Consider the following 10,703-nt stretch of genomic DNA (forward strand, 5'->3'; position numbering starts at 1 on the left):
CTAGGTCACATAATGATACCAAATCGTCACAAAACTTCACCAGGTCTCTGTCATATACACAACTAGGTCACATAACGATACCAAATCGTCACAAAACTTCACCAGGTCTCGGGCATATACACAACTAGGTCACATAATGATACAACATCGTCACAGAACTTCACCAGGTCTCTGTCATATACACACCTAGGTCACATAATGATACCACATCGTCATAGAACTTCACCAGGTCTCTGTAATATACACAACTAGGTCACATAATGATCCCACATCGTCACAGAACTTCACCAGGTCTCTGTCATATATACAACTAGGTCACATAATGATACCACACCGTCACAGAACTTCACCAGGTCTCTGTCATATATACAACTAGGTCACATAATGATACCACACCGTCACAGAACTTCACCAGGTCTCTGTCATATACACAACTAGGTCACATAATGATACCACATCGTCACAGAACTTCACCGGGTCCCTGTAATATATACAACTAGGTCACATAATGATACCACATCGTCATAGAACTTCACCAGGTCTCTGTAATATACACAACTAGGTCACATAATGATACCACACCGTCACAGAACTTCACCAGGTCTCTGTCATATACACAACTAGGTCACATAATGATACCACATTGGTCACTGTAAATAACACACCTACGTCACAGTACAGACATATAGTTGTTCAATGTTAAAACACAAACATAGGTTACTGTCATAAAGGTATATCTTTCACCTGTGGCCGGGAATCGTGACGAATTATAAAGGTTTTGAATGTACAGTAATTGAATATACATGTTTAAATGAAAATACACACGCAACATTCATTGATTTGATTTTTTTAAAGGAACAATTAAAAATACTTTACACAGCAATAATAAGTCATTAGGTACCAGTGTTAAGGGAATAGCAGGTATGATAGAGATATTCTAGGTTTCGTTCCAAATAACAATTGTCCTTAAAAAGAGTTTAATACCAATTCTAAAACAGACAAAGATCAATTTTCAAGTTTGGGATCGTATTTCATACTCCTATAGTTCTTGGCCTCCTCGTTGCCTCTTCTGATCACATAATAGTACTCAGCTGAAATTTTGATATTGTAAATGCAGAGTGCGCACGCGCACCATAACCAATCAGGACACCATCGTTTATGTACCTAAGCTGTAAAGTTGACTATTCTAAATAATAACCTGCCCTTGGTCTTACAGTAAATAGTTTTGAATTACTGATGAATTACCTGAATTTTAATATTTTGACCCGCAAAATCTTCTCCAATAACTCAAGATGTTTTTTTGCTAGGCGGTGCCTATGGACTGACACACTTCATGCCAGGATTACACGTATCTTTGTTGTAATGATGTAGACAGGGACCTATCACAGGTTTAACAGTATCGTCTGTAGGAATGAATCCGTGCTATGCATCTGTAATATGTGTAACCACGGTCTGTCTAGAAGGTAGATCTGTATTGTATCAATACACGATTTACTTGTTTCCAGTTTTTGTATTATACCTAAACACGCCAGTGGCACGACATCTTTTAAAATCCATAAAGTACTCATGATCCTGAGATGACAGATACCTAATTGAAATAGTTGGATTAATGGTTGATATATTGAATAAGTAATCGTATAGTTTTGCACTTGCGATTTAATGAGACTGTAAAAAAAATCTCCGAAACAGCGGCTACATTCGTTAGATAGTGAGGCGAACAGAGAAGAGATTTGTGACCAAAAGGTCTTTCACAGAATAGCATCATACATCGGTTCATGACAAAAGACAATTGGGAGTTCAGCATTGTTGTAAAGGACATCGTTACAGTGGAGTCGAGGGACAGAGACAGATCCTAACTCTAGATTAACACATACACGATCAACGTTCACGTTCACCAGTGCTAGTTCTGATGAAGAGTTATATATTGTCACGCGGTAGAATGTTTCACCGATGCCGATACCCGACACTCGAATTAACTTGGGGACATGAAAATAATGAAACATTCATTGTAGCTACATTATCAGGACCAAACGTTCTACAACACGAGTATTGCGGTGCGCAAATGTCCACTCTGTTCACTTTCACTGCACTGGAAAGTACACACCGCCAGTAGATAGTACCAAGGATCATCGCACCACTGCTGTTACTGTTACTATACACTGTAAAGTACACACCACCAGTAGATAGTACCAAGGATCACCGCACCACTGCCGTTACTGTTACTATACACTGTACAGTACACACCACCAGTGGATAGTACCAAGGATCACTGCCGTTACTGTTACTTTACACTGTAAAGTACACACCACCAGTGGATAGTACCAAGGATCACTGCCGTTACTGTTACTTTACACTGTAAAGTACACACCGCCATTGGATAGTACCAAGGATCACCGCACCACTGCCGTTACTGTTACTTTACACTGTAAAGTCCACACCACCAGTAGATAGTACCAAGGATCACAGCACCACTGCCGTTACTGTTACTATACACTGTAAAGTACACACCACCAGTAGATAGTACCAAGGATCACAGCACCACGGCCGTTACTGTTACTATACACTGTAAAGTACACACCACCAGTAGATAGTACGAAGGATCACCGCACCACTGCCGTTACAGTTACTATACACTGTACAGTACACACCACCAGTGGATAGTACCAAGGATCACTGCCGTTACTGTTACTTTACACTGTAAAGTACACACCGCCAGTGGATAGTACCAAGGATCACCGCACCACTGCCGTTACTGTTACTATACACTGTAAAGTACACACCACCAGTGGATAGTACCAAGGATCACCGCACCACTGCCGTTACTGTTACTATACACTGTAAAGTACACACCACCAGTGGATAGTACCAAGGATCACCGCACCACTGCCGTTACTGTTACTATACACTGTAAAGTACACACCACCAGTGGATAGTACCAAGGATCACCGCACCACTGCCGTTACTGTTACTATACACTGTAAAGTACACACCACCAGTGGATAGTACCAAGGATCACCGCACCACTGCCGTTACTGTTACTATACACTGTAAAGTACACACCACCAGTGGATAGTACCAAGGATCACCGCACCACTGCCGTTACTGTTACTATACACTGTAAAGTACACACCACCAGTGGATAGTACCAAGGATCACCGCACCACTGCCGTTACTGTTACTATACACTGTAAAGTACACACCACCAGTGGATAGTACCAAGGATCACCGCACCACTGCCGTTACTGTTACTATACACTGTAAAGTACACACCACCAGTGGATAGTACCAAGGATCACCGCACCACTGCCGTTACTGTTACTATACACTGTAAAGTACACACCACCAGTGGATAGTACCAAGGATCACCGCACCACTGCCGTTACTGTTACTATACACTGTAAAGTACACACCACCAGTGGATAGTACCAAGGATCACCGCACCACTGCCGTTACTGTTACTATACACTGTAAAGTACACACCACCAGTGGATAGTACCAAGGATCACCGCACCACTGCCGTTACTGTTACTATACACTGTAAAGTACACACCACCAGTGGATAGTACCAAGGATCACCGCACCACTGCCGTTACTGTTACTATACACTGTAAAGTACACACCACCAGTGGATAGTACCAAGGATCACCGCACCACTGCCGTTACTGTTACTATACACTGTAAAGTACACACCACCAGTGGATAGTACCAAGGATCACCGCACCACTGCCGTTACTGTTACTATACACTGTAAAGTACACACCACCAGTGGATAGTACCAAGGATCACCGCACCACTGCCGTTACTGTTACTATACACTGTAAAGTACACACCACCAGTGGATAGTACCAAGGATCACCGCACCACTGCCGTTACTGTTACTATACACTGTAAAGTACACACCACCAGTGGATAGTACCAAGGATCACCGCACCACTGCCGTTACTGTTACTATACACTGTAAAGTACACACCACCAGTGGATAGTACCAAGGATCACCGCACCACTGCCGTTACTGTTACTATACACTGTAAAGTACACACCACCAGTGGATAGTACCAAGGATCACCGCACCACTGCCGTTACTGTTACTATACACTGTAAAGTACACACCACCAGTGGATAGTACCAAGGATCACCGCACCACTGCCGTTACTGTTACTATACACTGTAAAGTACACACCACCAGTGGATAGTACCAAGGATCACCGCACCACTGCCGTTACTGTTACTATACACTGTAAAGTACACACCACCAGTGGATAGTACCAAGGATCACCGCACCACTGCCGTTACTGTTACTATACACTGTAAAGTACACACCACCAGTGGATAGTACCAAGGATCACCGCACCACTGCCGTTACTGTTACTATACACTGTAAAGTACACACCACCAGTGGATAGTACCAAGGATCACCGCACCACTGCCGTTACTGTTACTATACACTGTAAAGTACACACCACCAGTGGATAGTACCAAGGATCACCGCACCACTGCCGTTACTGTTACTATACACTGTAAAGTACACACCACCAGTGGATAGTACCAAGGATCACCGCACCACTGCCGTTACTGTTACTATACACTGTAAAGTACACACCACCAGTGGATAGTACCAAGGATCACCGCACCACTGCCGTTACTGTTACTATACACTGTAAAGTACACACCACCAGTGGATAGTACCAAGGATCACCGCACCACTGCCGTTACTGTTACTATACACTGTAAAGTACACACCACCAGTGGATAGTACCAAGGATCACCGCACCACTGCCGTTACTGTTACTATACACTGTAAAGTACACACCACCAGTGGATAGTACCAAGGATCACCGCACCACTGCCGTTACTGTTACTATACACTGTAAAGTACACACCACCAGTGGATAGTACCAAGGATCACCGCACCACTGCCGTTACTGTTACTATACACTGTAAAGTACACACCACCAGTGGATAGTACCAAGGATCACCGCACCACTGCCGTTACTGTTACTATACACTGTAAAGTACACACCACCAGTGGATAGTACCAAGGATCACCGCACCACTGCCGTTACTGTTACTATACACTGTAAAGTACACACCACCAGTGGATAGTACCAAGGATCACCGCACCACTGCCGTTACTGTTACTATACACTGTAAAGTACACACCACCAGTGGATAGTACCAAGGATCACCGCACCACTGCCGTTACTGTTACTATACACTGTAAAGTACACACCACCAGTGGATAGTACCAAGGATCACCGCACCACTGCCGTTACTGTTACTATACACTGTAAAGTACACACCACCAGTGGATAGTACCAAGGATCACCGCACCACTGCCGTTACTGTTACTATACACTGTAAAGTACACACCACCAGTGGATAGTACCAAGGATCACCGCACCACTGCCGTTACTGTTACTATACACTGTAAAGTACACACCACCAGTGGATAGTACCAAGGATCACCGCACCACTGCCGTTACTGTTACTATACACTGTAAAGTACACACCACCAGTGGATAGTACCAAGGATCACCGCACCACTGCCGTTACTGTTACTATACACTGTAAAGTACACACCACCAGTGGATAGTACCAAGGATCACCGCACCACTGCCGTTACTGTTACTATACACTGTAAAGTACACACCACCAGTGGATAGTACCAAGGATCACCGCACCACTGCCGTTACTGTTACTATACACTGTAAAGTACACACCACCAGTGGATAGTACCAAGGATCACCGCACCACTGCCGTTACTGTTACTATACACTGTAAAGTACACACCACCAGTGGATAGTACCAAGGATCACCGCACCACTGCCGTTACTGTTACTATACACTGTAAAGTACACACCACCAGTGGATAGTACCAAGGATCACCGCACCACTGCCGTTACTGTTACTATACACTGTAAAGTACACACCACCAGTGGATAGTACCAAGGATCACCGCACCACTGCCGTTACTGTTACTATACACTGTAAAGTACACACCACCAGTGGATAGTACCAAGGATCACCGCACCACTGCCGTTACTGTTACTATACACTGTAAAGTACACACCACCAGTGGATAGTACCAAGGATCACCGCACCACTGCCGTTACTGTTACTATACACTGTAAAGTACACACCACCAGTGGATAGTACCAAGGATCACCGCACCACTGCCGTTACTGTTACTATACACTGTAAAGTACACACCACCAGTGGATAGTACCAAGGATCACCGCACCACTGCCGTTACTGTTACTATACACTGTAAAGTACACACCACCAGTGGATAGTACCAAGGATCACCGCACCACTGCCGTTACTGTTACTATACACTGTAAAGTACACACCACCAGTGGATAGTACCAAGGATCACCGCACCACTGCCGTTACTGTTACTATACACTGTAAAGTACACACCACCAGTGGATAGTACCAAGGATCACCGCACCACTGCCGTTACTGTTACTATACACTGTAAAGTACACACCACCAGTGGATAGTACCAAGGATCACCGCACCACTGCCGTTACTGTTACTATACACTGTAAAGTACACACCACCAGTGGATAGTACCAAGGATCACCGCACCACTGCCGTTACTGTTACTATACACTGTAAAGTACACACCACCAGTGGATAGTACCAAGGATCACCGCACCACTGCCGTTACTGTTACTATACACTGTAAAGTACACACCACCAGTGGATAGTACCAAGGATCACCGCACCACTGCCGTTACTGTTACTATACACTGTAAAGTACACACCACCAGTGGATAGTACCAAGGATCACCGCACCACTGCCGTTACTGTTACTATACACTGTAAAGTACACACCACCAGTGGATAGTACCAAGGATCACCGCACCACTGCCGTTACTGTTACTATACACTGTAAAGTACACACCACCAGTGGATAGTACCAAGGATCACCGCACCACTGCCGTTACTGTTACTATACACTGTAAAGTACACACCACCAGTGGATAGTACCAAGGATCACAGCACCACTGCCGTTACTGTTACTATACATTGTAAAGTACACACCACCAGTGGATAGTAACAAGGATCACCGCACCACTGCCGTTACTGTTACTATACACTGTAAAGTACACACCACCAGTGGATAGTAACAAGGATCACAGCACCACTGCCGTTACTGTTACTATGCACTGTAAAGTACACACCACCAGTGGATAGTACCAAGGATCACTGCACCACTTCCGTTACTGTTACTATACATTGTAAAGTACACACCACCAGTAGATAGTACCAAGGATCACAGCACCACTGCCGTTACTGTAACTAGGCTCTGGAAACGTTTTCCCTGCAAGGGTATAGTTTTGATAAATCATTTATAAAAACGAAATTTATACCTTGCAGAATTTATAACGCTGAAATGGCAAATTACAATCAACAACGTAACAGTGTTCTAAATGCGAAACATCAGCGGGTTCCAACCATGGACTTCAGATTGTTATTCTGTCGCTCGAATCTACTAAGCTACCTAGTCAACGGAAGTGACCTCGCCCAACAATGCTACAGCTTTATCTAAAACAAAATTAAGAGGAGGTACTCTGAAAAAGAAACTCACATTGGAATTATATCTAGTGTGTTTCCTGCAGTGGGATAGAGACCCTTCTTTGAATACTTACTCTAGTGTTGGGACGTTGTGATCGTCTATGTAAACTCTCTCTACCCTGTCGTGGAACAGTTCGGTCGGGTAATTTCGTTCACCTAGCAGAATAAAAACCCAATCATCTTAATGGAACATTGCTATTTAAAAATAAAGCTGGTCATCTAGTTTTTCTGGTTGTATAAACATTATAATTTATAGCATATAGTAAAATGTGAAGCTTTCACATTCGATAGGGGTACGTAGTAAACAGCATCACCAGGTATTAAGAAGGGGAAGCAAAACTTCTAAACAATTATGATCTGGCCGGAAAATAACAAAAGAAGTTTCGATCCGAAAGGTACCGTTGTTTTAGCCTATTACGTCTGGAATTGGGACTTCTCTGTCTCCAGTGCAAAGGTCTGTCTGTTTCTAATTATCAGACGGTCTCATCCCAAAATATATCTGTGTTTACAAGTCTGGGGAAGTCGCCGAACAATGATATCAGAAAAATGATACCTGTTTCATATCCACGCTTCTTCGATATAAAACAGAGAGTCATTGATTTGGTTAGACATCAGGAATATCTCCTAAGCACAAACCTTATGACTTTGATGTCCCGGGACTATATCTACACGAGATGCCCGCCACCATCAGTACATATGTACGCCGTGTAGGTTACATAAGCCAGCTGGGGCGCCTACTCTTCTAACACCGATAACAGGTGTAAACGCATGTACACCACACGGGATGCATGTGCAGTTAGCGCACTCATCTATACCATACAATTGGGAGCAGAAACGCCTGAATCATGTTCCATGTTTGGAGAATTATTATAGAAAATAATTTCAACCAAGATACTTGTTTTCATGGAACAAAGTTTTAGGTTATATACACATGTAAATAATGACGATCGTTTTCTAATTTGAAATATTCACAATGATTAATAAAATTCTGAGTTTATCTGTACAGTGTTATAAGGTCCTGCATGACGTCATTTCTTGAAACTGTTCTTGATAGGACCCGATATTAAGCCAATAATACAGACATTCCCTTATATAATTAATTCCACCGCATGACCCAGACACTTTAATACCGAAAATATAAGGGAATTCCTTTATGTAGTTCAGTACTCGCTATATAATTTAGAATGTAAAAGTTATTTATTGAACAGAATTCATTCATGTTCATCCCGGGTTTCATGGAACCTCGACTGCTGGGAGATGACAGTCGACTGCTGTGAGATGGGAGTCGACTACTGTGAGGTGAGAGTCGACTGCTGTGAGATGAGTCAACTGCTGGGAGATGGGAGTCGACTGCTGGGAGATGAGAGTCGACTGCTGGGAGATGAGAGTCGACTGCTTGGAGATGAGAGTCGACTGCTTGGAGATGAGAGTCGACTGCTGGGAATTGAGAGTCGACTGCTGGGAGATGGGAGTCGACTGCTGGGAGATGAGAGTCGACTGCTGGGAGATGAGAGTCGAATGCTGTGCACTTTTGTTTTATATTTAACATAAGTAATCTATGTATCGACAGTCATCTCAATAATGTAATTTGTGTTCATACTGGCATAAACATAAAAAGTTGCCGTTCATTCCTGATCTACTCACTCTTTCTTATTATCTATACACATCCCTTTTGATGTTCCTATTCTATGTAACATTATTCGCAACATTTCCTTACATAAAATGCAGCTATTAGGAACTGGTAAATTATAAAAGTGATAAAGATACAACATTTTTACCAGGAAAATATTTAGCCGCTAAAACACCAGATAAGCTCGAAGATCGTGCCTAATCCCTGTATATCGGGCAGCATTGTCTAAATGTTGATGAAACATGGCATACTTTCGTTGAAGGTTTCAGCGTTTTGTTAACTTTGACTAATAGCCTTGTGAGCACTGGGTGAGAACAAAGATGTAGTCTGTTACTTTGACTAAAAAATATGATGAAAAGACGGCAAGAAAGTACCCAAGATGAAATCAATTCCCGTTGTAATTTCCTCAAAAATATTTTCTGCCAAGAAGCTGTCAATCAGCACGACCTTTCGTGTAATTAGCAAATAACTCCACCGTGGGTAAATAACTTAACAATGGGGAACTAAAAACAGTAAACTCTAGTGTGAGGAATGCTGGGATCCTATAAACATAACCGCGACGATATACAGTTACACCACACTATGGAGACACATCTTTGTCTTACGCCATGAATTTAAAATATCAATCTTATCAAAGTTACATATTGAAAGCGTGTATGTGTTCGTCAATATACTGTTCTACAGGCCGATACTATGAGTAATAATGATGTATACGTACTACACAAGTCATACACCTTGTAGTGGTCTGGGTGTTTGGTGTTGAGGAACCTGGCCACTTCCTGTAAAGCAAGCAAGTTACAACATTAACATTAAACAACGATAGAGAAGACTATTCAACCATGTCCTGTAAATCAAGAACGTCACAATACTTAACAGCAATACAGAAGGTTAGCTGGCCATTTCCTGTAAAACAAGGACGTCACAATACTTAACAGCAAAACAGAAGGTTAGCTGGCCATTTCCTGTAAAATCAGGAGTTTGGAGGATTTAACACGGGCACAATTTAATAGTATCCTGTGTTACAAGCACACTTTAGCATGCGACAGCTGCAAAGAACATTTTAGCATTAGACAGCGGTACAGAACGTAATTTAGCCCCCTCAGCAGAAGTTGGTTAATTTTCAACTTTTAAAGAAAACAAAATCTGAAACTTGTTCTATGTTTAAATATTTGATAAAAGTTAGATAAACTTCATAAGCTAACGGCGCGTCACGCCCTGTTGGAATTTGTTTGAGGGGATATTTATCCGTATTTTAATTTATTTTGTTACCTCTGATGAGTGTCTAAAGGTCAAAGAGCTCTAATCTTCAAACCACCACCGCCTTTGGAGTTAAGGAATATATCAAACAATCAACACAAACGTCTTTTAATTGACTGGGAGGTAATGTCAGAACAACCGATACAGTTCACAATCGGGTGCTAGAGATACGGAGACAATCCCAGAACAACCGATACAGTTCACAATCGGGTGCTAGAGATACGGAGACAAT

At 42.6% G+C, this 10,703-nt stretch overlaps 1 protein-coding gene across 6 annotated transcripts in view; it reads right to left on the reverse strand.

Annotated features, from left to right (window-relative positions):
* Nucleotides 1-10,703, reverse strand: part of LOC110454387 (phosphatidylinositol 3,4,5-trisphosphate 3-phosphatase TPTE2-like) — a 67,661-nt gene that overhangs the window by 17,758 nt on the left and 39,200 nt on the right. For all 6 annotated transcript variants that reach the window (XR_002463372.1, XM_021503860.1, XM_021503859.1 and 3 more), the window contains exons 7-8: nt 9,933-9,993; nt 7,659-7,740 (exon numbers count right to left, since the gene is read on the reverse strand). Coding sequence is in view for 5 of the 6 variants with exons in the window: in XM_021503860.1 (XP_021359535.1) it covers nt 7,659-7,740; nt 9,933-9,993 (143 nt within the window). In the remaining variant the exon portion in view is untranslated. The remainder of the gene's footprint in view (nt 1-7,658; nt 7,741-9,932; nt 9,994-10,703) is intronic.

Source organism: Mizuhopecten yessoensis, unplaced genomic scaffold (assembly GCF_002113885.1).
Source record: "Mizuhopecten yessoensis strain PY_sf001 unplaced genomic scaffold, ASM211388v2 scaffold7823, whole genome shotgun sequence".
In the NCBI taxonomy this organism is placed as follows: Eukaryota; Metazoa; Mollusca; class Bivalvia; order Pectinida; family Pectinidae; genus Mizuhopecten; species Mizuhopecten yessoensis.